This window comes from Trichechus manatus, unplaced genomic scaffold (assembly GCF_000243295.1).
Source record: "Trichechus manatus latirostris isolate Lorelei unplaced genomic scaffold, TriManLat1.0 scaffold00045, whole genome shotgun sequence".
Taxonomy (NCBI): Eukaryota; Metazoa; Chordata; class Mammalia; order Sirenia; family Trichechidae; genus Trichechus; species Trichechus manatus.
In genome coordinates this window covers 15,701,608-15,729,309 of record NW_004443981.1, presented here as the reverse complement: position 1 = coordinate 15,729,309, position 27,702 = coordinate 15,701,608, and the positions used below count along the sequence as shown (strand labels likewise).

The window sequence follows — 27,702 nt, the reverse complement described above, 5'->3', positions numbered from 1 at the left end:
TGAAGAAAGAAATGCCCTCAGGGATCCCTCTGCACGTCTGTGCAAGCCGAGGGGGTATTTTCCAAGCCACGCAGCACCGCTTGGCCAGAACGGGCTCCGAACTCGAGAAAAGGAAAAGAAAACAAACAATTCAAAACAAATGAACAAATCCCCGGGATCCCACCAGTGTGGCAGCCCAGACCGGTAAGCAGCTCCATAATCGAACAGAGCTCTGCAGCCCATCAGGAAGAAGCAAAGATGACACACGGAGCCAGGTATTTGAGCGAAAGGAGGGGGGAGGTGGTGAGAGATAAGGAAGAAATCAAAAGAAGCGGAAAAAAAGCAACACCAGCAGCCAACAAATTGCACTCAGAGAGCCTGCTAGTGCGGGCTGTTGGAATCCAAGCAGCTGGTGTTTCCTGGAGAAGAGACTGTGTCTGTGGGAAGCAGAGGAGGCCGAGTGTGGTTGAAGAAGGGTAGGGGGTGGGAAAACGTATATCACAAGTTACCGGAGCTCTGCAGCCCCTCAGGAAGAAGCAAAGATTGTGCATGGAGCCAGGTATTTGAGCGAAAGGAGGGGGAGGTAGTGCGAAGTAAGGAAGAAATCAAAAGAAGCGGAAAAAAGCAACACCAGCAGCCAACAAATGGCACTCAGAGAGCCCGCCCGTTCAGGTGGGTGGAATCCAAGTAGCTGGTGCTTCCCAGACAAGAGATTGTGGCCGCGGGAAGCAGAGGAGGCTCAGTGGGGGTGAAGAAGGGTGGGGGGTGGGAAAGCGTGTATTGCAAATTACCGGTTGTTTTGTCTCCCGCTGAAAGCTCCGTGAAGCTGCTTTCTCATACCCCGTTTGCTGGTCTCCGATAGGAGTCCAAGATGGTGTATCCGCACTGCGTTAGCTGATAGGGGACCTCTGCATGAATCTCTCCTTGCTCTCCATTCTCTGTTAGTTTTCTCACTCCATTTGGCTGAGTTCTTTATCTCTTCATTTGATGTTTTAGGGTTTCAGGATTGTTGTTTTCTCTGTTTGGCTTAGTTTTTTGGATCTTTGCTGTGAGGGATGGCATGGTGTTTCTGCCTAGAGCGCCATTTTGCCGGAAGTCTGTTCAGTGTCTCTTATCCTCCTTCTCCTATATATGAAGTCAGTGTAATAACGCCCATGTATTATGATCGTTGTGAGAATGAGAGATACCAAAAAAAAAAAAAAAAAAACCCATTGCCATCGAGTTGATTCCAACTCATAGTGACCCTATAGGTTGGAGTAAAACTGCTCATAGGGTTTCTAAGGAGTGGCTGGTGGATTCAAACTGCCAACCTTACTGGTGATTGGAATGCGAAAGTTGGAAACAAAGCAGAAGGATTGGTAGTTGGAAAATACGGCCTCGGTGATAGAAGCAATACCGGAGATTGCATGATACAATTTTGCAAGACCAATTCATTGCAAATACCTTTTTTCACCAACAGAAATGGAGACAATACATGTGCGCCTCACCATATGGGATATACAGGAATCAATTTGACTACATCTGTGGAAAGAGACGACGGAAAAGCTCAATATCATTAGTCGGAACAAGACCAGGGGCTGACTGTGGAGCAGATCATCAATTGCTCGTATGCAAGTTCATGTTGAAACTGAATTAGTACAAGTCCATGAGAGCCAAAGTAGGACCTTGAGTGTGGCCCACGTGAATTTAGAGACCATGTCAAGAATAGATTTGATGTGTTGAACGCTAATGACTGAAGACCAGATGAGTTGCGGAATGACATCAAGGACATCATACATGAAGAAAGTAAGAGACATTAAAAAGACAAGAAAGAAAGAAAAGACCAAAATGGATGTCTGAAGAGACTCTGAAACTTACCCTTGATCGTTGAGTAGCTAAAGCAAGAGGAAGAAATGATGAAGTAAAAGAGCTGAACAGAAGACTTCAAAGGGCGGCTCAAGAAGACAAGGTAAAGTATTACAATGACATGTACAAAGAGCTGGAAATAGAAAACCAAAAGGGAAGAACACACTCAAGCTGAAAGAACTAAAGAAAAAATTCAAGCCTCGAGTTGCAAAACTGAAGGATTCTACAGGGAAAATATTAAACACTGCAGAAAGCATCAAAAGAAGATGGAAAGAATACACAGAGTCACTGTACCAAAAAGAATTGGTCGACATTCAGCCATTTCAAGAGGCAGCATATGATCAGGAACCGATGGTACTGAAGGAAGACGTCCAAGCTGCACTGAAAGCATTGTCGAAAAACAAGGCTTCAGGAATTGATGGAATACCAATTGAGATGTTTCAACAAACGGATGCAGCCTTGGAAGTGCTCACTCATCTATGCCAAGAAATTTGGAAGACAGCTACCTGGCCAACCAACTGGAAGAGATCCATATTTATGCTTATTCTCAAGAAAGGTGATCCAACCAAATGTGGAAATTGTTGAACAATATCATTAATATCACACACAAGTAAAATTTTGCTGATGATCATTGAAAAGCAGTTGCAGCAGTACGTCGACAGAGGACTGCCAGAAATTCAAGCAGGTTTCAGAAGAGGATGTGAAACCAGGGATATCATTGCTGATGTCAGATGGATCCTGGCTGAAAGCAGAGAATACCAGAAAGATGTTTACTTGTGTTTCATTGACTGTGCAAAGGCATTTGACTGTGTGGATCATAACAAATTATGGATAACATTGTGAAGAATGGGAATTCCATTCATGGGGAACCTGTACATTGATCAAGAGGCAGTTGTTCTAACAGAACAAGGGGATACTGTGTGGTTTAAAGTCAGGAAAGGTGTGTGTCACGGTTGTATCCTTTTGCTGTACCTATTCAATCTGTATACTGAGCAAATAATCCGAGAAGCTGGACTATATGAAGAAGAACGGGGCATCAGGATTGGAGGAAGACTCATTAAAAACCTGTGTTATGCAGATGACACAACCTTGCTGGCTGAAAGTGAGGAGGACTTCAAGCACTTACTGATGAAGTTCAAAGTGTACAGCCTTCTATATGGATTACACCTCAACGTAAAGAAAACAAAAATTCTCGCAACTGGACCAATAAGCAACATCATGATAGATGGAGAAAAGATTGAAGTTGTCAAGGATTTCATTTTACTTGGATCCACATTCAACGCCCATGGAAGCAGCAGTCAACAAATTAAATGATGTATTGCATTGGGGAAATCTGCTGCAAAAGACCTCTTTAAAGTGTTGAAAAATAAAGATGTCACCCTGAAGAATAAGGTGCACCTGACTCACACCATAGTGTTTTCAATCACCTCATATGCATGCAAAAGCTGGACAGTGAATAAGGAAGACCAAAGAAGAATTGACGCCTTTGAATTGTGGTGTTGGTGAAGAATATTGAATATACCATGGACTGCCAAAAGAATGAACAAATCTGTCTTGGAAGAAGTATAAATAGAATGCTCCTTAGAAGCAAGGATGGCAAGGCTATGTCTCACATACTTTGGACATGTTATCAGGAGGGATCAGTCCCTGGAGAAGGACATCATGTTTGGTAAAGTAGAGGATCAGCAAAAGAGAGGAAGACCCTCCATGAGATGGATTGACACAGTGGTTGCAACAGTGGGCTCAAGGACAACAATGATTATGAGGATGGCGCAGGACCAGGCACTGTTTCGTTCTGTAGTACATAGGATCACTATGAGTTGGAACCGACTTGACGGCACCTAACAACAACAACGTGAGTCGTTATAGACTTGATGGGACATAGCAGCAACAACAAATACATGGTTTTATACATTACATCTTGGAGACCATTCCACATCAAAGTACATAGAGGTACCTCATTTTTAAAATTGTATAATATTCTGTTCTGTGGCTGTGCCATCATTCATTTAATACTCCCCCTCTTGATGTAAATTAAAGATGTTTCTAGTCTTACTCCTATATACAATGCTGGAGCAACTATCCATGTACAGGTGACAGTAATTTATTCCTATAGGATAGATTGCAGAAGTGATTTGCTGAGTCAGTGTGCATTTGATGTGTTGGTGGGTGTTGCCAAATTGCCTCTTAAGGTGATGTGCCTTGTTCGTTGCTCCTCAGGTTCTTACCAGCCCAGTGCATTTCTTAAGGCTTTGAACTTGGTTAATCTGATAGCTGAAAAAATGTGATTTTAATTGTAAATTAAGTCTCATTGTAATTTTAATTTGCAGTTTATTAATGCATGAAGCTGAGCCTATTTGCTATGGAGTGATCTTCAGTATATGTTGTTAGTGAAAAAAATCAAAATGAAGAACAAGGTGTGTAACATGTTACCTAATATCTAAGAGGCAGGGATACAAATATATGTATTTTATGTGTTATTTGAAAACAGAAAAAGGAAGGATACATCACAAATTAATGAAAGCAATCACTTGTGAGGAGGAAAAGAAGAAGGGGTGGGGAAAGATGGAAGCTAGACTTCTCTGAACCCACTGTCGTTTTCGCTTTGTAGACATGTACTGTTTACAAAATTATAAAACAAAGTTTAAAGACAAAAAATATATGTCAGTTAGAAATTTAGGTTAGTATTAGGAACCAAGATTTTTAACAAAAGAGAAAAGAGATGTGAATATAAAGTCAGAAAAGTTAGTTAAAAACCCTGTAACTGACATTTAAATGGGAAATACCAGTATAAACTCCTAATGTGCTTTGTTTTTAAAAAAAGAATTCTCCTAGATCTGTCCACTCAGAAGGCCTAGAAATAATAACAGCCTAGAGCAATGGGTATCTTAGTGCCCAGATTTTGGTCTCTAAGTACCATTTTCCACTAAAATGAAACAGAATCCCTTGTAGAAGTGGCTGATTCCAGGTTTGGGACAGGAAACTGGAACATCTTGTACTAGAAAACAAGGAAGATCCCAAAGACTACTGGGATAGTGTGGAAAGGACACAGTAGTTAACTGGAAGAGGCTTCCATCGTCCAGTGCAGAAGAAAACAGAAAAGAATGGCCCCTGACGTTGAGAAGCTGGCCCGGCACTCACCCGCGGGCCTCCTGATTCTCCTGTTAAACGTAAAACAATCTCATGGAGCACCAGCCTCAGACAAGGCCGCTGAGACCATGATAAGATGAGACGACTCAGACAAAACCGAGGTTGCTGTGCCGCCCACAAGACACCAGACACCTGTCTCAGCCAAAGTCAGTGACTGGCACTTCACCCATTATAGCTTTATCCTCGTTCTTGCCTCTCCTCCCTGTAGATAGATACCTAGTCACAGAAGCCCCCACTTTCTGTCAGCATACAGTTTTAAGCAAATCCCTGCTTCCCTAGACACTTCCCCAAATCTCCCAACTAAAGCCCAGGTCCTAATAGTTCTTTCTTACAAGCTCTTGACGAGGTTCCCGTGGTTGTGTTCTCCCTCACTGCAGCGAGTACTAAACCTAGCTTGTTCAGCTGTAGGCCTGCTCCTGGTGGTCTTGCGCGAAGGACGTTGACACCAGAATTAGGACAATCTGAGCTATAGCAGCAACATACAGGGGAGGCTGTTAAATGGCAATATAGGGACACAATCAGCAAGTTAACAATGTGGGAAGCTTCATAGGACAAATGACAAGAGGAAGGAAAAAAGAGGGAGGCAGCACCCCCAGAGAAGAGGTTCAGGTGCTGGGTCTGGTCTTCCAGCCCCGGTGCAAACACCAACTCTGAGAAGATTTTTTTTTGAGACAATTGGAGAGATTTGAGCACTTCTTACAGGATACTAAGGGATTATTGTTAATTTTTTAGGTGTGACAGTGATATATGTTGGTCATGTTAAAGGCATACCTATTAGAAGTACTTACATGTGAAACCCCACAGTGTCTGGAGCTGCTCTAACAGCTCGGGAGGGGACTAGTGGATTGGGTTGACAGATGATACAAACTGGTCATGTGTGAAAATCGTTGAAGCTGGGCCATGTGTCCATGGGGTTCATTATAATACTACTCGGCTTTGGATGCGTTTGAAAATCCCCTCAATAAAGTTTTATTTTATTTTATTTTTTTAAGTCATTGTATTTCTATTTCTGTGACTTAACCTATCCATGTCGTTTTTCCATTTTTCTATTGGACTTTTGTCTTTTTTCCTTATGAATTCAAAAGTTTCTTTAAGTATTAAGAAAATAATCCTTTTATGTGTTTTGTAGATACTGTTCATTTGTCTTTTGAGTTTTGTTCCTGGTATTTTTTTAAGCTGGCGGAGAATTTTTATTTTTATGTGGTTAAATGTAGCAATTTTCTTTATGGCTCTGATGTTTTGTGTGTTAAAAAACTTTCTGTGAGATTCCGGAAAGTTCTTTCCTTTTTCATGAAGCGTATTTTAATGACTGTAGCACATTTCTGATATTCTCTGTTTGGTCATCTTGATTTCCTCTTACAGCATTTGGAAATCACTTCCTCTAGAGTCCCGCTCCAAGAATATAGAAGGAAAAATGTTCAGTGGTTGCCCTGCATAGTACATGTATAGATTTAACAGTGACCACCCAGAGAGTTAATTGTAAGCAAAGTCTGATAGTTGACTTTGACCCGCCCCCCCATAGGAGAACTAATGGGAAATCTGTTACTTACAACATTGTCAAAATATGTAAATATATGGTATAAAAATATTAATATAGTTCAAGATTTCTAATTTTAGTAACATTTGAATGTTCGCTTTATATAAAGAGGTGTCTTTTAGCTCTTTTTGTAGGCTGTATGGGCCAAGAAGCCAGGTGTCCCTTCCTTTGGAGGCCACACCCCCAGGCTTGCTCCCCCTTTGGCATGGGCAGAGCAGTACGTTTGTGGTTTGGATTCTCTGCTGGGCTAGATGAATGTCACTGTGCACGTCTTCACTGTGGTTTGGGGACACCTGTTGGGGCTCCAGGCGTGGATCTCCTAACCACTGCACCGACCAAATGCTGTAAGAGGAAATCAGGATGAGCAGATAGAGAATATCAGAAGTGTGCTGCAGTGATTGAAATACGCTTCGTGAAGGAGAACATATGCCTCAGGAGAAGTTCCCAAGCCCACTTCACGGAATCCCACCCTTTGTTGGGGAGGTAGTGGCAGGGAGATATCCTGGGTTGTGATTTGGAGTTGCATCATACTGTATGTTCTCGAGCAAAGATTAGTTCTGCAGTTAGTGTTCTTTTTTTATAACTTTTAGAGATAATTTAAGGGGAATAAAAGCTGACGTGACGTTTGATACTGTATTTTAAACATTTTATTTGCGATACCAAAAATTTTCATAATCTACCGTTAATCACTTTTCTAGTACAAGTAAAAAAAATCGGACTAGGAAGAAATTTTTCTCTCTGAAGGTAACCACTTTCTCTTTCAGAGTTAGAAGCTGGAGTCTTCACCTAGTTCTTTCCAGCCTAGGTGTGAAAACATGACCAGTGTGACAATTGCTTCTAAAGACTGTATCACAGTTTGAGTATAGCTTAAAGTTTTTCAGGAATAAATCTATGAATTGATAGGGTCATTATCTCTGGAGATTCACTTCTGTAGTCTCATGATTTCTTGTGTTATATTTTGACACTTATTTTGTTAACGTTGCTCACGTACAGTCGTGAACGTTTCTCGGACTTTTATTGCTGTGCGTGGTTCTCTGAGTAAAAGCAGGGGACTGGGTGTCCCTCACAGGAGCTCAGGGAGCCCTGGTGGTACATCGGTTAAGCACTCTGCTGCTAATCGAAAGGTCAGTGGTTTGAACCCATCAGTGGCTCCTGCAGAGAAAGATGTGGCAGTCTGCTTCTGTAAAGATCACAGCCTTGGAAACCCTATGGGGCAGTTGTGCTCTGTCCTGTAGAGTCACCGTGAGTCGGAATTGACTCCGTGGCAACGGGTTTGGGTTAACAGGGATTCGGAGGCAGGTTAGTTAACCTTTTTTGCCTCAGTTATTTATGTTTAAATGGTACTGGTAATAAGTATATTTTTATTCCTAATAAATATCCTTACAGTTCTGTCTCAACCTTGTAGGATTTGTGAGGACAAAATGAGGTGAATATATAAAGACCCTCTGTGTTACTGGGAAGTGGCTCTATAAACTCCATATTCAGTATTTTATTTTTCAGATGCTTTCTTAGCACTCATCAAATGCATTATCACCTTCTGATTAGCTGGCTCATTTGTAAGAAGATTGTCTTTAGATGCATTGCTTTCAAACTGTTCCTGATGTAATTTAACAAAAGAGGGGATGAAGTTCTTTGCTGGCCGATTATCTCAGGTTTGATTTTATTCTGTGACTTGCTGTAGTTTGGCAGGAAGCCGTCTACATCAGCACAGGTAATGACCTCTTCATCCCGAAGAAGTTTGCAATACAGGTGAGTCCGTGTGGCCGAGGGACAGGCTAGGATGAGAAAGGGCGACTTCTCTGCCTCCTTCGGAGTCATTCCTTCGTTCACTATCTTCTGTGTCTTACCCACCTTCTGAAATCGACTGGAGGGGGTTTGTATTGAAATCTCTAAAGCAGTAGAGTTGCACGGTGAATGGCTTACTGAAGAAAGGAGGATGTACAGACCGGCCGGGTCAGCGGTCCCGCCTGCATCGCCGTCCTTGTGCAGTGGTGAATAGACACGTGCTGGCCTGTTGTGGAGTAGAGCCCTTACTGCCTCGGAGCCCCACTGGTGATTGTGATGGAATGCCAGGATCGAGAATTGCTGCTTTAGGTGATGGGGCACTTACGTCACTGAGTTTATCATTTTGCCCTGAACTTCCTGGCGCTCATCCTAAAGAGGAGACGAGTTTCATAGCCTGAGATGATCTCAAACACGTATCGGCAGAGGCACTGTCTTCACTAGAAAACCAAGAGGGCTTGATTTTGTGCATGTCTGCAACTGTCCACTCTCTTTACTGAATAGCTTTATAAAGGGATTCGGAAGCACTCTTCACCTGGAGAGGGTTGGTTTATTTTTATTTTTATTGATCCTCCTTTGAAGCTGATGGTATAATATGGAATCACAACTGCATGATGGTGTTTCTGCAAGAAGCTAAGTGCGGCTTCTTAGGTTGCATTTTATTCATCTTTGTATCCCTGGCTCCGAGCATACTTTCTGGGACATGTTTTGGAGGTGTTTTGGAATGGACTAAGTGCATTTGGAGAAAGAAGAGAACTAAATTGCCATAAAGACAGAGTTTAGAAAATCTAGAGTAAGATAATTCCATGTTTCTTAGACCATCTGTCACTAATATCGATTGTTTCTACTTGGCACTGGAGACTTGTTTTTTTGGGGAGGGCAGCTTGTATAAAGTTAAAAAAAGGCCCAAAAAACTCTTTAAGTTGTTCTGCACCCCTCTGTTTAGTGGCTAAAATCGGTGTGAGGTTTTTTTTTTTAAAATGAGATTCTTACTCAGTGAGGATTGGTGCATTCATTGGATTTTTCAATAGCAATATCGTTGGAATAACTGGTAGCTGTTTCTGCCTTGCCCCTTTCCAGCCTATTCCCCATGCAGCAGCCAGATTGACGCTTTTCAAATGAAAGTCAGAGAGCCCCGCTCTCTGCGCATACCTCCCCTTGATGTCCAGCTTGCTCAGCAGTCAGGTCCTCATGGTGGCCTGTGCGCTGGCCACAAGCTCCACCCCTGCCCTTTGACACCTCTGACCTTAGCCCTTGCTCTCCCCTGGCTCACTCTCCTCCGGCTGCACCAAGCTCCCTGCAGCTGTAGGACATGCTGGGCTGCTGGGCCAGAGCTCGCCTCAGGCCCTTTGCACTAGCTGTTTGTTCCCGTGGGATGGGCTTCCCCAGACAGCTGTGGGCTAGCTTCCCGCGCTTTACTTTTTAGGGCTTTGCTTAAATGTCGCTTTCTCATTGAGGCCTTACCAGGTCATTTTTAAGATCCTCCCTTCTGCCCCAAGCTCTCTGTCCCTCTATATTTATTATTTATTTTCCTTTAGCACTTAATATTGGTCATATGGCATGTTTTGGTTGTCTTTTGTTATCTGTCTCTCCTGAATAAAATAAAACCTTTTAGAAGGGGAGGCAGTATCCGTGTAGCTGGTTGATGTATATTAAGCATAAAGTTAGAATTCAGGTATTTAAAAAAAAAAAAGATTAACTTTTTTGCTGTTTAATTTTATAAATTTGTTGAATTTCTACCAGGAGCAATGCATTGTTTATAAGATGGTTCTCTCTACCCAAGGAGCTCATCCACTGTTAGGGAACAGAATAAGGATACATCTCTGTGATATAAAGTAGCATTTATTACATGCACTAAGAGGTAACACAGTGCTGAAACTTCAGACAGGTCATTTCTGACCGAGGAAGGGAGAGAGCTTTGGGCAGGGGAAGGATTTTAATACATGTAGGTGTGGACAGAGGAAAAGCTGGACCCTGCAAGGAGCGGAGATAAGAGCATGTCTGTACAACGTTAATGGAATGGTGAGGAGTCCAGCTTGCGCAGAATTATCCTTGGATCAGTGTGGCTCTCTACAGAGTGTAAAACATACCAGAGAAGTTTATGACTTTAAAGAAAATTTCGTAAAAAGATATGACCTCCTAAAGGAGCTTACAGGGGTACTTATTGTCAGGAGAATCTGTGACCAGCGTCCAGTGGAAGAAGCTGGATGCAGTGCCAACCTTCCCGTTTGGGGGTGATGAGATCATGGGGCGCAGCGTGAGTGGCATTGTTGTGGTCCATTCAGGCTCTTCTCTCTCTTCCTAGAAGATTAAAAAAAATTATTCCAAATTTGAATCCATGACTTGAAAAATGCCAGTTGTCTAAATACAGTACTATATTGTGATAAAGATAGCTATTGAAATTTTAAAATCTATTCACAAGACTTTGTTTTAATATTCATAGCAGAACTTTTTTTGGAATGTTATCTGAAAAACCGAGGGCCATTTTATCATCAGAGCTGACTATTAATTAGTGTATTGTTTCAGATACAAAAGTTGATCTGCCACTGAAATTCTATTTGAATATGTATAGTTCCAAGCTTGCTTTGTGTATTTAATAACTTTAGTGCCATAATTACTCTGTTTACAATTAAATTTTGGTGAACATGCTAATGTGGAACATAGCAGTGAGTGATTTCAGCAAAGGGCACCGTTAATTTGCATCTTGATGTGCTCTTCAGTTGTATCTGTGTTGCATTTAATAGCAGTGGGAAGAGCAGTAGTCAGATTATGTAATGGTAACGTGATGGTAAACGTTTTCTTTTCTTTGAAAACCTTTCTGTTGAGGTGGCTACCTACCATAGAGTGGATTTGTGTTGAGCCAGGCACCGAAATTTTGCAGAATGATTTCATTTGGTCAAGAAACCTTAACGTAGGTATTGGTTTCATTCTTAGAAAAAACCTACAGTGCACTTAAAGCAGTTGTTTGGTTCAAATTAGCATTATAACTTCTTTAGAAAACTCTAACTTACTGAGGCAAATACTTGTGGTTATATTATTTATTATATTTTTTGAGTAGGGACTTCTGGATTTAAATAAATCCCCTTTCCTCTTTTAAGAAATCACTAGAAAAGCAGCAGGGAGATTGAGAAGCACATGTTTCATGTTGTGTGAAACTAGGAGACTTCTGTAATCCTGAGCCAGAAAATGAGAGAAAAAGGGTCGCCAAATGCAGTGAAGATTGACCAGGGGAGTGGGGGTGCCAAAAGAGGACTCCCAGCTGCCGTCTGAAACACAGTCTGAGGGAAAGCTGGCGGAAGAGCGCTCTCCAGAGTACGTGGCAGCCCTGAGGGGCACAGCCCGGAAGCCTTTGTTTGGAAGAGCAGGTGTGGGTGTTGGCAGAAGGGTACTAGGGGAATTCATGGGATAATGGACACGAATATGTAGACCAAAAAAAACCAAACCCATTGCTGTCGAGTCGATTCTGTCCCACAGAGACCCTATAGGACAGGAGAACTGCCCCATAGGGTTTCCAGGAAGCAGCTGGTGGATTCCAACTGCTGACCTTTTAGTTAGCAGCCAAATGCTTAACCACTGCGCCACCACAGCCCCCAAATGTGTACCGTAGAAATATATCCATCTGTACACCTTTGTGAGTTATCAGCTCGCTGCCTCTCAGCTCCACGGCCACCCTTCTTTGCTCCGTTTTGTGCTTGCAGAGCTGGGCCCCGTAGCCCCTTTTCCTCTGCCAGCGCAGTGGTAGGCCCTGTCAGTAGAGGTGGGGCACAGCAGACGGGGGAGCTTCTCCTGCAGTTCTAGTGTGCTTCTGGGTTTGTTTTCCTTTCAGGATGTGACAGCCAGCCAGGCTCACCCTCCAGTGTCGACCTCCCAGTATTGCTTCCACCAGCACCAAAGGGGCAGCTCCCGCCCGCTGGCACCCCGGGGAGCTTCTCTGCCCCCCACCAGTGGGTGCAGATACCGCCTGTCCAAGGACGTGTTGGTTTCTTGATACTCCTGCTTAGCATCGGAGATGGTAGCTGCTCCCTGCGCCTGCAGTCCTGTGCTCCTTAGGGTCCTCTTCACCCCGTCACTAGTTAACTACTTGTTACTAGTTAGCGATTCTTTATATTAAAATTGCCTGTTTAAATTGCTTGCATGGTTTCTCTCTCCTGACCGGGTCCCGACTGTTACAACACCTACGATTTGTGTCATATACTGTGTTAGTTTTTATATAAATTAGAAAAAAAAAGAAAACAATTCATAAGTGTACAACTTCTACAGAGTGAACACAGGATTTCACATCCCCCAGATTGGGACATAGAACATGACCAGATCCTAGAAACCGTCCTCATGGCTTCTTCTCCTTAGCCGTTTCATCCCCAGAATGGTGTCCGCTGTTTGACTTCTGTTCTCATTAATTAACCTTGTTTATTATTGAACATCATATAAACGGAGTCATGCAGTATGCCCTCTATTGTCTTGCTTCTTTTCTTTTGCTCAGTATAATGGCTGTGAGGTTCATCTGTCTTACGTCCGTTCTTCTGCTGATGGACGTGGGCTTTCCTGGCTTTGGCTGTTGTGAATAAAGCTGCTGTTACCATTCTTGCACGTGTCTTTTGGTGACACGTTTTCATTCGTATTCTTGGGAATACGGGTAGAAGTGGAACTGCTGGGTTAGTTAGCAGCTTCTGCAAACGTTTTCAAAATGGCTGAAACTGTGTCTGATGTGTGAGAATTCCGTTGTTCCACATCCTTGCGAACGCTTAATACTGTCAGACTTTCACAGTTGAGGTCTTCAGACTTGTAGGGAGAAGATCAGCCACGTGCTGTGGAAGCTCTTCAGATAGTGCTGTAAGAAGAGCTCCAGAGTCATCTTATGAAGTGGGCGTGACATTGATACCAGAACAGTTACGTATGTTCTTGCGGTTCTTAGGTGCTGTCGAGTCCATTGTGAGTCATAGCGACCCTGTAGGACAGGGTTATAAGGCTGTAATCCCATGGGAGCAGATGGCCAGGTCCTTTCTCGCTTGAAGGGGTTGGTGGGTTTGAGCTGCCGACCTTTCGGATAGTAGCCGAGTGCTTAACTGTTGTGCCACCAGGGTTCCTTACAGGTAAGTATAGCTGAATTAAAAAAAAAAAAAAAAAAGAAGAAGAAGCCTACAGACCAGTCTTAGAAACATCAGTTTTGTTCCCAAATAAGTTAGCAATAGAATCCAGCGGCGCATTGACAGAATCGTAAGTGCCACCAAGTATAATTTTTTTGCTAAGAATGGATATGATGTTAAATTGTCTCCTACAAGGTATGTGGCATACAGCTGCATTTATGTAAGTCTTCTTCTGGGTCCTTCTGTGGCCATTTGAAAAGATGGACTATTGGCTAAATGTTCCTGTACTCATCCATGCCCTCGGCCCCCTGCATTCAGCACAAGTAGCCCCTGAGCACTGAGGCCGCCATCTGTCGCCTGAGGCCCCTCCTAAGGCTGTAGGGGTAACAGAGGGAGGCCCCACATCTTTTTCTGTGAGGGGCCACGGGAGGAAGGGAGTTTCTTTTAGGGACATTTTAAAGAGAGAATATTGTACCCCCGTGGCCTCTTTCCATCAGAGCAATGGGATATATTTCAGTGACTTCTTAATTTTCTTGTGAGGCAGACTTAGGTGTGAAGGAGGTTTTAATTCAGGCACAGAGTTACTTTCACATACTAGTTAATCTGTTTTTCTTTATTTTCTTTTTTGCACAAAAGCTGGTAACCTAGAACCTAGGCATGAACAACTTTATATAAATATTTTTTGTACTTGGTTTACTTGGATTGGTGTGATACTTTATATTTAAATTCCCGAACCCTGTGGATGCCCTAATGTGTATGAATGATTGAAGAACAGAAGAAACAAAAAAACCTGAATAACTGTTTCAAAAAAGCTAGATTCCCCCCTCGCATCTTGTACCAAAATACGTATAGTAGTCGTTAGCTGCCATCGAGCTGGCCCCAGTGCAGACAGATCGAAATTGTACCAGCAAAAAATGAAACCATAAAATAATCACAAGAAACGTGGGAGCTATTCAAAAAGAAGAATTTGACTCAGGGAGGTCCAAGAGTGACACAAAATCCAAAAGCCAAAAATAAGCAATGTCACAAGATACACTGGAAAACTATTTGTAATACAAGGACTAAATTTCCTTAATATAGAATATAAGGAATGCCTAGAAAAAAGCAAAACACTAATAATCCAAAAGAAAATGTGCAGTGGTTACCAGCAGATAAACCAAACCAGTCGCCCTCAAGCTGATTCAGACTTACGGCAACGCTATGTGCTCCCTAGGGTTTTTAGTGGCTGATTCTCCAAAAGTAGATTGCCAGGCCTTTCTTCCAAGGTGTCTATGGCTGAGCACATTAACGACTGCATCACCCAGGGACTCCTACTAGCAGACAGTTCATAGGAAATGAAGTGCACATTTTGCTTTGGAGTCTCTTTTGTGATTTAACAAGCTCACCAAGTATGAAAAGGTTTCCAGCCTTGATCCCTTGATGACTGTTAATTGTAGGAGCAGTGGATTTTGTGTGTTTGAAAGTGTAAAATATTACACAATACAGAAAACCTTATGAAGCAAGTTTGGACTTAATGAATTATGAGGTGATTAGCCTTGTAACTACTATCTAGGTCAGGAACTAGAACTCTGCCTGCCACGTGCCTAATCACAGCGGTCTTAGGCCTCCTCAGAGTAACGTCTGTCTTTACGGTAATCACTTCCTTTCTTTTCTTTATAGTTTTATCACTCAAGCGTATACCCCTAAATGCTGTCATTTAGATTTGCCTGGTTTTGTTTTGTTTCAGATATACTGTTTTAAGTCTTTAAGTTTAGTTTTCTTCTCCATCCCTTCTTTTTTCCCTTTATTTGTTGAAGAAATGGGATTATATGTCCTGTAGTATTTTCTTCATCAGAATTTTGCTGATTGCATTCTCTCTGTGTAGCTGTAAATTGGTAGGCTTGATTTAGATTCCGGTTTGATTTATTTTTATTTATTCTTTGACGGGACTATTTCATGGGTAGTAGTGTATTCTTTGTCGTTGTTAGATTCTTTCAAGTTGATTTTGACTCATAGCGACCCCATGTGACAGAGTAGAACTACCCTATAAGGTTTTCTTGGCTGTAAGCAGATCGCCAGGTCTTTCTCTCACAGAGCCACTGGGTGGGTTTGAATCGCGGACCTTTCAGTTAGCAGCCACCAGGGCTCTTTGGTGTATTCTTTGTAGGAGGCATATAATGTCTCCACATCTCTTGTATTTTAATATTAGTAGCCATCAGTGCTCCACGCTTGTATCCATTAGCTCATTAGTGGCTGCAAATGGTGATATTAATATCACACACAAGTAAAATTTTACTGAAGATCATTCAGAAGCAGTTGCAGCAGTACATCAACAAGGAACTGCCAGAAATTCAAGCCAGATTCGGAAGGGGATGTGGAACGAGGGATATCATTGCTGATGTCAGATGGATCTTGGCTGAAAGCAGAGAATACCAGAAAGATGTTTACCTGTGTTTTATTGACTATGCAAAGGCATTTGGCTGTGTGGATCATAACAAATTATGGATAACATTGTGAAGAATGGAAATTCCAAAACATTTAATTGTGCTCATAAAGGAACCTGTACATAGACCAAGAGGCAGTCGTTTGAACAGAACAAGGATACTGCATGGTTTAAAATCAAGAAGGGTGTGCATCAGGATTGCACCTTTTTACCATACTTGTTCAGTCTGTATGCTGAGCAAATGATCCGAGACGCTGAACTATATAAAGAAGAATGTAGCATCAGAATTGGTGGAAAACTCATCAACAACCTGCAATACGCAGATGACACAACCTTGCTTGTGAAATCGAAGAGGACTTGAAGCACTTACTGATGAATATCAGAGACCACAGCCTTCAGTGTGGATTACACCTCAACATAAAGAAAACAAAAATCCTCACAACTGGACCAATAAGCAACATCATGATAAATGGAGAAAAACTCGACATTGTCAGAGATTTCATTTTACTTGGATCCACAATCAATACCCTTGGAAGCAGCAGTCAGGAAATCAAAAGATGCATTGCATTGGGCAAATTCTGTTGCAAAAGACCTCTTTCAAGTGTTAAAAGCAAAGATGTCACTTTGAGGACTAAGGTGTGCCTGATCCAAGCCATCATGTTTTCAGTTACCTCCTATGCATGCAAAAGCTGGACAATGAATAAGGAAGACCAAAGAAAGAATAGATGCCTTTGAATTATGGTGTTGGTGAAGAACATTGAATATACCGTGGGCTGCCAGAAGAGTGAACAAGTCTGTCTTGGAAGAAACACAACCAGAGTGTACCTTGGAAGTGAGGATGGCAAGGCTTTGTCTCACATAGCTTAGACATGCTGTCAGGAGGGACCAGTTCCTGGAGAAGGACATCACGCTTGGTAGAGGGTCAGTGAAAAAGAGGAAGATCCTCAACGAGATGGATTGACACAGTGGCTGCAACAGCGGGCTCAAGCATAACAATTGTGAGGATGGCAAAAGACTGGGCACTGTTTCATTCTGTTGTACATAGGGTTGCTGTGAGTCGGAACCGACCCGACAATACCTAACAACAACAAATGATAATAATATAAAACCATTCTTCATGTATTAGCTGAAAAATTTCTTTAAGAAGAAGTTTCCCCTTTGTTTCTCATTTGGTGACCCAGTGGTACAATTCATACAGGAAAGATTTTCTTCTCTTTACTATTAAGAATTCTTACTTTTCCCATTTTATGTATTTTAATCCATTGTGGTTACTGTCTTTATTGATGCTCATCTTTGATTAGGGTGGGACCGTCTTCCAAGCTTGTTCTCTAGTAGTTTCTTATTCCTCTTTTTCATGTTGAGAACACTTTGCAGTCTTTATACTTGAAATTTACCTGGGTATGACGTCTTTCGCTCGTGTTTTCTTTCCTTGAGTTGTAAGTATGGTTTTCTTTTTCTTTTTTTCTGGCATAAAGTGTAGCTGTTGAAGTGTGATGACAATATAATTTTATTTTCCTGTAAGATAAGCTGTTTCTTCTTTTTTCCTTTTTGCCCGCTGCTCAAAGAATGTTTCCTCTTACTGTGAGGTCTAGTAATCTTACTAGACCGTGCCTCGATATTCTGAGTGGATTTTCTTCATGTATGGTGTGTTCTTTTCTATGTACTTTTTTTTTTTTTCTTAGTTCAGGGAAGTTTTCTTGAATCAAAGCATTTTTAGTATTTTGTTCGCTTGTTTTGATTTTCTTTGCGCTCTCCTTTCTTTCCCTAGCTTCTTAAATTTGTGATTTCCTTTTGAAATATTTATCTTCCTTCCTTTTTGATTTTTTAAAAGGTTTTCCTTCTCCTTAAGTCATTATTATTCTTATTATTTTAGTTTATTCAGCCTTTTTTTCTAATTTAGTCTTCATTTCCAAACTGATTTTGTTATTTTTCATTCTTTCCTGGCTTCTATCACCTGATTTAAGTGTTTTTTCAGAGAGTTCTGATTCGTGTCCGTCTTTTCTATTTCATACCTTTTTTCTCCGTATATATGTGTGTACATATCTGTATGTGTGTCTCAACTTTGTATGAGAGTGGACCTTGGTCACTTTCTGATGCTGTTGCTGAGTTTTGTATGCCGTCATTTTCTTCTCTGTGCCTTTGGTTTCAAATGGTGCGACCTGGCAGGCTTTACAGAGCTCCTTCATTTGTTTTCGTGTAGCGTTCCTGAGTGTGGATGCTAACTTTCCTACGGCCGCTTTTACCTGAACTCTTTTCCCTTGTTTTTGTTATCCCGTGATGCTCAATTGCATTCCATTCCCTGCAGTTTCTGCTGAGTGTGAGACTTTTTCTGGGCAGGGGACCCTGGTTAGTTTTGAGAATCGTGGCGCCCACTCTCCTCCAGTCCCTTTACACCATAGCACGGCCCTTCTCTAACCTACCCTGGGAGTGTGGACAACCCCTGCTCCTTTCAGCTACTGTTCTCACGTTGTCTTCTGTGCTTTCTAATAAGCACTTACTGATAATTTTGAGATTCTTGGGCTCATCAGAAGCCCCATTACTCCCTTCTGCTGTTTCTTTCTCAGTTGTTGGTACCCCGTAGACCTTTGAGCTGTCTGCGCTTTGTCTTCTTTACGCACTTAGATGTTGGGGTTTGTGGAGATAGGGGGTATGGGTCCCCTAGTTCTGTTACAGATGTTATCCATGGGTTTTGAGTTTTGCTTTCCAGTTGCCCTGTCCGTTTTCATTGTGGAGGTGGGGGTGGGGGGGGAGCTCAGGGAGATTGAAAACCTGTGCTGCACCCTCTGCCATCTTCATGTTAACCCTCAGGAGCAGTGATTTTTAAGAACGTTCAGTAGACTGACAGTGTGATTCTCATTCTGTGGAACTCTAGGAAAGAAACAAGGTCACTCCAATCCGTAATTAATTAATACAGTTCATTTTAATTAATTGGCTGTAGGCATAAAACTAAGAATAAAGGCAAACAGCTTAATTTGGAGGAAAAGCACTTTTTATTGAGTATGATTTATGTTACGTAGAAGCAGAGCCAGAAAATTTAAGCTATGGTATTTTTGTCATTTCTGGAAAGGAATTCCAGAAAAATACAAAAGGTAGTATAATCACTATTTTGAGTTACAGAAAGATAATTAAAAAAAACAAACAAACTCATTTTAAATTGCCTCGACTACTGTAAAGAGCCCTGATGGCACAGGGCTTAAGAGCTCGGCTGCTCACCAAAAGGCCGACAGTTCGAATCCACCAGCCGCTCCTTGGAAACTCTATGGGGCAGTTCTACTCTATCCTGTAGGGTTGCTATGAGGTGGAAATGACTCGATAGCAAGGGGTTTGATTACTATAAGGGAATAATCGAATAGGAAATTACTCTGTTTATTTGATAAAGTTGGATATAATTTAGAAAGCATCCATTTTAGTGTTTGAAAGTGTTACGGGTATTGGGTATTTCTTTCAATACCAGAGCTATGAAAGTCACCTTTTTTGTTTGTTTGTTTGGAGTCTGGTATCTCTGTTGACGCTGAAGTTCCACTGCTTCCTAGCTGTATATATAACCTTGGACAAGTTACTTAACTCGAGGGAGCCTTAATTTCCTCGTCTCTGAAGTGGGGATGATAATGTAATCGTCACAGAGTTGTGAGGATGGATAGGAACCTACGTGTGAAGCATTTAGCATCGTGCCATAACTTCCCTTTCGTTTTCTCTTTGTATGTAATTGTTTTGTGTTTTACTTTTCTTTGTAATATGTACTTACCATATCAGTATTGACCTTTATAAACTCCTCATCAGATTGGTATAAAGTGTGCACTCTAATGGGATGCACTTTACCCCTCAACTTCATAGAGCAATTCTTTTTTTAATATTATTTTTATAGATGGTATTGTACTACTGGAACTTAAAATTAAGTATTTTATTTACTGTCTCCTTCAACATTTAGAGTTAATCAAATGGCATTTAAGCCATTTGAAATGGAATTAACATAAATGGAATTAACAGAATTAACATGTCTTTTATTTACATTTTGGAGTAAGTAGGAATTTGAACAGCATCTCTGTGCACAGAAGCTTTCCAGTGGGAAACATGTTTTGAACACTTGTAGGATTATTATTTTTTTGTTAATGCTTTTGATGTACTTTATTTTTTATTATGATTTAGGTGAAAGTTTACATAGAAAATTAGTTCCTCATTAAATAGTTAGTACACAGATTGTTTTGTGACACTGGTTGCCAGAACACTTGTAGGATTGTATTGTGACTGTTGCTTTGTTTTGTATGATAGTGAGGATGCCTCGTGTAAAAGCAGCGCAAGCTGGAAAACCAGGTCCTGCAAAGAGACGCCTTGCAGAGCAGTTTGCAGCTGGGGAGATAATAACTGACATGACCAAAAAGGAGTGGAAACTGGGCTTACCCATTGGCCAGGGTGGCTTTGGGTGTATATATCTTGGTAAGTGTGTGGCTGCTTTTGTTAATCCAAAGGTTTGTATGCTTCCTTATCAAAATGGCTTCTCAATTATGAGCTATTAACAGGATGTTCTTAATAATTGACAGTCAGCTTAATATTGTGACTAAACAGAAATGAACTTTTGATATAGGAGTGGAAAAGGAGATTGTTGATTTCATCACAAAGGGGCCAAATGTTCGTAACACAGTCATTAGTGAGCGCTGTCTTGAGATTTTAAAATCTTCTGTATAATCTTAGCCTCTTTCAAGACCCAAAGCAAGCCTCGCACTTCTTTCCTCCTCCTCCACCACTCAGCTGGGATTTATTCCCATGGTATGTGTCTAATTTGGAAGCTTTCAGATTTTTTACAGATGTGGAATTTTTTATTTTTCTCTCTGACCTTAATACTCATCCTAGTAGAATTAGGAGAATGACCCAGAAACTGGATATTAGGCCTGACTAAGTGTACTATCAGTTTGCATACTCTTTCTGAAATTTTGGGGGCACTCTAGAACCCTGAGATTCTGTAGGCTTCAAACTAAATTATTAATTTAAAAAACTCTTACCTGATTGCTTCTAAAGCTGCTTGCATCATCAGGAATATAAAGAGTGATGTAGGGCAGGTCACGTTTGCTTTTGCCCGTGGCCTTGGACTTGCTCCCAGCGTCCAGACCATAGCCAGAGGCTACTGGGATCTCTACGTGGACGTCCACAGGCACATGTGCAATGTGGAGTGTCCTCGACCATCTCCTGGTCCTCTCGTGTTAGCAGAGAACGAACGGCACCTGTTTGCCAGGAACCGGGAAGGCGTTCTCAAGCGCCCCTCCACCACTCTCCCTCCCACTTGGTCTGGTCCCTTCTCAGACTCATTTATTCCTCTCCATCTTTGTTGCCTCTGCTCTCATTCAGGTCATTACCATGTCTTGTCTGCATTCTCATTACAGCAGCCTCCCTGCTCCTGGGTCCTAGCCTAGTCTTACCTTTTATCCTCTTGTTCGCAGTGTGGCTGGAGTGACTGCCTACTCACCAGAGCGAGCGGGTGACTCTCCTGTGTAAACTTCCTTTATGGCTCTCCAGTGCCCTGAGGGGAAAGCCCAGACTTGTGGACTGGTCTCTGTGTAACTTGTGGCTTCACCCCTTCTCTCCTCCTGCTGTGCTTTGCTTCTTATCTCTGTCCCCGCTGCTGCTTTTCCTTATTTTCCCCAGGCCGAGTTCGGGGCAGGTACTGTGTGTTTATAGTTCCCTTGTGCTAACCCTTTTGTAATTCTTGCTGCACTGCAGTGAAGTTACTTCTCTCTCCTTCAGACTAAGCGTGTGCTTCTTGAGGGATGGGGCATTGTTGTAGTCCTAGTGCCGGGTGTGTTCTGCAGTAGATACTGTTTGGAGGCATTACTGGGTTTTCTTTTTCCCCCTTTCCTCATTTGAATGTTGCAATATTAATTTGAAATACTATTTTCATTTTAGTATTTTGTATACTAAATGCTTATAGGGTCGCTATGAGTTGGAATCGACTCGATGGCAGTGAGTTTGGAGTTTGACATGCTTATTAAAAAAATCTCTATTAAAGTCATAAAAACCTGCTTTATTACTAAATTAATATCTAAGCATTGTTCCTCAGGTGCTCAGACCTCTTCATCTGCCCGTTGTCCCCATTTTTGCGACTTGGGGCTCCTTTGGCCTGAAGTGTTTCAGCCGCAGCCCTTTCCAAATACCGTTGCTTCGCCCCTGACTGGTGGTTCTCTTGGTTTCTTTTTCCTGTCCTGCCCATCTCTGCAGCTTCTGATGTCACGGTGCTGTGGGGCTCACGGGGAGGGTGTCTTCTCTGTCCATTCACGTCCTCGACGTCCTCTTCCAGTCTCATGGCTTATGTGAACCGTGTCTCTATGTTGATGGCTCTTGAATTTATTTTTGCAACTTGGAGCACTCTTCTGAGCTCAGGACTCGTATGTCCAGCTGCCTGTGTAATGTCTGAACCTGGGTGTCCCGTGAGCCCCCCTGACTTGAGATGCCCGAAGCACCAGCCCTCCTGCACTTTTCTTTGTCTCAGTAATCGGCAACTTCCTCTTTCCAGGTGCTCAGGCCAGAAACCTGGATCAGCCTTTTTGCCTCCTACCCAGTTCATCGGCAAATCCCGTTTGCTCTCTGAAAATATGTCTGCCGTCTGACCGCTCCCGGCCACTCTGTCTGCTGCCGCTCTGGTTCATGCCGTCACCATCTTCCCCGGGAGTACTGTGATAGCTTCCTAACCGACCTCACTGCTTCTGCCTCACCTCCATTCTCCGTTCTCCCCCCAGCAGCTCCAAGAAGTCTTTGAAAGTCAAAGTCCGGTCTTGTCAGCCTCTGCTCAGAACCTTCTAATGGCTCATTCTGGTAACAGTCAAACCCTTTACGTCATCTGCTGAGTTCCTCCTGTTTGTCCCCTGCAGCTTTCGGGTCTGTCTCCTGTTAGTTCCGCCTCACTTACGCTCTTCCAGCTGCTGTGGCCTCACTTTCCTCCAGCGTGCTCCCACGTCAGGCCTGTGTGCTGCTCGGCCTGGAATGTTCTCCTCCTGCCGTCTTCAGACCACGGCTCATACGACACCCTCGCAGTGAAGTCCCTCTCACTGTGTTGCCCACGGCCTCCCTCCCTTTCCTGCCTCATCTCCCCCCATGTCACTGTCACCATCAGACACTTTGTATTTCCTCGTTTGTTTGTTGTCTGTGCGCTCCAGGGAATGCTAGCTTCAGGAGAGTAAGAACCCTTTCCTTCTGTTCTTTGCTGATCCCCACTTTCTGGGGGCTGGCTTAGAGAAGGCACTCGGTAAGTGTTTGTCCAGGGAACTCGGGCAACCTTATGTTGCTAACTCAGTATGCCAGGGCATTTGTGGTTTGCTGTTTATGTGAAGTAAAATGACATAATGAAATAAAATGACAGCCACAATAAAATTGTTCTGAATGACAGTTTAGAGTTCTAGTGTCACAATGCTGAGCTTTTTTTCCCCAAACTAGTACCTTTTGGAATGTTAGCTTTTTCTGTTTTGTCTTCCATATGCTTCTTCTTAAAAGGATTCCATAGTTTTGAGAAATTGTCCATAAATTTAAGAAATGGTCTAAGCTATGTTCCTCTTCGGAATTCATGATATGCACTAGCATAGCAAAGGCTATTAGTATTTTTAATTAAAGAAATCTTTAATTTTGTTTAACTCAGAGTTTCCTTTACTTAACCGATGAGTGAATTGAAGATGCATATCTTTATAAGATGCATTTCGATTTCAGATATGTTAAACATGAAAAAAATCTTAAAATTGATGAAATATACTATAATGATTTGTATTTGGAAACAATTTTATTCTCTCAAGGGGTTACAGATGCACAGACCTTAATATTAATTAAGGTTAATAATAAGTTATTTATAATAATGCTGCTGCTTCTGTTCTGATATTTAATATTTCACTTTTTTAAACAGCTGATACGAATTCTTCAAAATCGGTCGGCAGTGATGCACCCTGTGTTGCAAAAGTGGTAAGAAAATAATTTCTTCCTTTTGTCTTGATTTAGTGTAGTGTTTTTTATTTTTTGGATAACATCCTTTTTTTGATAAGTACCAGGAGCCCTGGTGGCACAGTGATTAAGCGCTTGGCTGCTAATTGAAAGGTCGGTGATTTGAACCCACCAGCCGCTATGTAGGAGAAATATGTGGCAGTCTGCTTCCCTAAAGATTTACAGCCTTGGAAACCCTGTGAGACAGTTCTATTCTGTTCTCTAGGGTTGCTATGAGTCAGAATTGACTTGACGGCAGTGAATTTGGGTTTACCAGTTGCCTCTAAGTCTGTTCAGACTCATGATGACCCAGTGTGTGTCAGAGTAGAACTGTGCTCCGTAGGGTTTTCAATTACCGATTTTTTGGACGTAGATTGCCAGGCCTTTCTTCTGAGGCACCTCTGGGTGAACTCAAACTGCCAACCTTTTGATTAGCAGCTGATCTTAACTTTTAGCACCACACTGGGATTCCTTTGATAAGTAGAATCAATTAAACCATAATGTATTGTGTTTTTAATAACGATGCTAGATACATATCTAATGACACAAAAAAGGTAGCTTTGTAGTTTTACATAAACTTGGATTCAAAACGTCCCTCTCCTCTTTTCTGCATTAGAGTGTTGTTGTCAGGTGCCCTTGAGTCAGTTCCGACTCACAGCGACCCCGTGCACAACAGAATGAAGCACTGCCCGGTCCTGGGCCATCCTCATGAACATTGTCATGCTCGAGCCCATTTCTGCAGCCACTGTGTCAGTTCATCTCGTAGAGGGTCTTCCTCTTTTTTGCTGACCCTCTACTTTACCAAGCATGATGTCCTTCTCCAGGGACTGATCCCTCCTGATAACGTGTCCATAGTATGTGAGATGAAGTCTCGCCATCCTTGCTTCTAAGGAGCACTCTGGTTGTACTTTTTCCAAGACTGATTTGTTCCTTCTTTTGGCAGTCTGTCGTGTATTCAGTATTCTTCGCCAACACCACAATTCCAAGGCATCGGCTCTTCTTTGTTCTTCCTTATTCATCGTCCAGTTTTCCCATGCTCCCATGCATATGAGGCAACTGAAAACATCATGGCTTGGGTCAGGCTCACCTTAGTCCTCAAGGTGACATCTTTGCTTTTCTACACTTTAAAGAGGTCTTTTGCAGCAGATTTGCCCAATGCAATGCGTCTTTTGATTTCTGGACGGCTGCTTCCATGGGTCTTGAATGTGGATCCAAGTGAAATGAAATCCTTGACAATTTCTATCTTTTCTCCATTTATCGTGATGTTGCTTATTAGTCCAGTTGTGAGGATTTTTGTTTTATGTTGAGGTGTAATCCATAATGAAGGCTGTGGTCTTTGATCTTCATCAATAAGTGCTTCAAGTCCTCTTCAGTTTCAGCAAGCAAGGTTGTGTCATCTGCATATCACAGGTTGTTAATGAGTCTTCCTCCAATCCTGATACCTCGTTCTTCTTCATATAGTCCAGCCTTCCGGATTATTTGGTCGGCATACAGATTGAATAGGTATGGTGAAAGGATACAACCCTGACGCACACGTTTCCTGACTTTAAACCATGTAGTATTCCCTTGTTCTGTTCAAGCCGAATGCCCCTTGGTCTAATATAGGTTCCTCATGAGCACAATGAAGTGTTCTGGAATTCCCATTCTTCTCAATGTTATCCAGAGTTTGTCATGATCCACACAGTCAAATAACCTTTGCGTAGTTAATAAAACACAGGTAGACATATTTCTTGTAGCAGTGGTTTTTGTGGAAAAATGAGTTGAAGCACCCCAAAACACATTGCTGTCAGTTGGTTCTGACTCATAGTGACCATGTAGGACAGAGTAGAACTGCCCCATAGGGTTTCCAAGGCTGTAAATCTATATGGAAGCTGACTGCCACATCTTTCTCCCTTGGATTGATTGGTGGGTTTGAACTGCTGACTTTTCGGTTAGCAGCTGAGCACTTAATCACTGCACCACCAGGGCAGTGATTTGAGGCTGATTTGAATTGAAGCCTAGAGGTATGTAAATATGGGATCAAACTATTCAACTCATTCTTTTTATTTGAGTTATTTACAATAGACAAAACTCTTCATATCCTGTAAGACTATGCTCTTAATTTAGTTTTATCATATTTTGTCTTGCATTTACTTCTGGACTTTGCTTAGCGAATTGTTTCCTTTTTTGTTTTTTCTTCTCTTCCCCATCCATTTTAGTAATTTAAATTATTTATTTAACTGTGATCACTTTGAGCCTTCTTTAGTATACCAATGTTGGAATTAATCTGTAATGAGTAAAGGTTGACAGCATCCCATCTGACATGAGCATCCTGTGAATAGCCAGGTTAATTTATATACTGGGGAACTCAAAGGCATTTTAACCACTATTTTTTGTTATGAATATATTATGCATCTTTTTTCGTCCCAGCATTTGTAATCCTCGAGTTTGTAGGAGTCTGTTCCCCCTTCCCTGAGGTTGTTTTAGAACATTTCATTGTGGTTTGGGTGAAAGTCTACAGAGCACGTTAGTTTCCCATGCAGCAGTTTGTCCACAGTTTGTTTCCTGACATAGCTGCGATCCTCTCCGTGTGACAGCACTCTACCCGCTTCCTCCCTGAGTTCCCCGTTGCCATTCGCTCGTCTTCTCTGCCCCTTCCTGCTGTCTCAACTTTGTTTTTTGGGTGTAAGCTGCCCTTTTGGTCTGGTGTGGTTGATTGTTCTGAGGAGCACGTTCCTCACAGGTGTTACTGTTCGCTATAGGCCTGTCTGTTGTTTGGCTGAAAGGGGATCTCCGGAAGTGGGGTCAGTTCCAGGTTTGTAATGTGTCGAAGGGCCACAGTCTCCGGGTCCCACCAGTCTCTATCAGACCAGTAAGTCTCGTCTTTTTTATGTATTTGAATTTTCTTCTGCATTTTTCTCCCACTCTGTCCAGGACCTTCTACTGTGATGCCAAGCAGAGCAGTTGGTAGAGGTAGCTGGGCACCACGTAGTTCTGGTCTCAGGCTAGTGGAGGCTGTGTTTGTGTGGTCCATTAGTCCTTTGGACTAATTGTTTCCTTGAGATTTTGATTTCCCAAAGGTTTTTGATACGTGTGAAGAGTATGTTTTTGTTTAAAACCTGTCATTTGGGCAAATGATGCACATAAGCCTCTCACCTTCCAACCCCTCCGCCTTTTTTTTTTAAAGACTACAGAACTCTGGTATTAGAATTACCCGCAAGCTTTTTTTTTTTTTTTTAATCTCCTTTCAAAATAAAGTATATTTGACCCCTTATGAATAAACTCTTTTGGACTTCGATTTTTTTTAAACATTTTTTTATTGAGACATAATTTGCATATTTACATAATATTTAAATAGTTTGATGACTTTTAACAAATGCATATATCTGTGTAGCCCCATTCCTGTCAAAGTATAGAACATTTCCATGACCCCAAAAGTCCTTTGTGCCTCTTCCCAATTCAACTTCCCCGCCTCCTTAGAGGCAACTACTTGTCTGAGTTTTTGTTGTTGGCTTGGTCATGCATGCTTCAGAAGGCCACTTACATGCTATCATACAGCATGCACGGCTGCTTCTGTGACTTCGTACGCTCAGCATGATGCTGTGAAGGCCCATCCATGTTGTTGGCGTGCAGTCCTTCATTCCGCTTTATTGCTGAGCAGTGTTCCATCCTAGAGACACACAACAATCTGTTTTTCATGTCCTGTTGATAGACATTTAGGTTGTTCCCGGTTTGGGGCTATTCAGAGAAACCTGTGACATTCTTGTAGTAGTGTTTTTATGGACATATGTTTTTGTTTCTACTGGGTGTACACCTGGAAGTAGAATTGCCGGTTTACAGGAAAGTACTGGACAGATTTCCGAAGTGGTTGCCCCGTTTCACACTCCCAGTGGTAATGAGGAGCCGTAGTGGCTCAGTGGTTTAGAGCTGGGCTGCTAACCTAAAGGTCGGCAGTTTGAATCCACCAGCTGCTC

General features: G+C 42.1%; 1 protein-coding gene across 4 annotated transcripts in view; it reads left to right on the top strand.

Moving 5' to 3' along the window:
* VRK1 (VRK serine/threonine kinase 1) overlaps positions 1-27,702 on the top strand; it is a 112,124-nt gene that overhangs the window by 27,797 nt on the left and 56,625 nt on the right. For 3 of the 4 annotated variants that reach the window (XM_023731800.1, XM_023731799.1, XM_023731797.1), the window contains exons 2-3: positions 20,069-20,233; positions 23,676-23,731. In XM_023731800.1, the coding sequence (XP_023587568.1) occupies positions 20,074-20,233; positions 23,676-23,731 (216 nt within the window). In that variant the 5' untranslated portion in view covers positions 20,069-20,073. Of the gene's footprint in view, positions 1-3,765; positions 4,242-20,068; positions 20,234-23,675; positions 23,732-27,702 lie in introns of those variants that run through there. The other variant, XM_023731798.1, reaches the window with a different exon arrangement.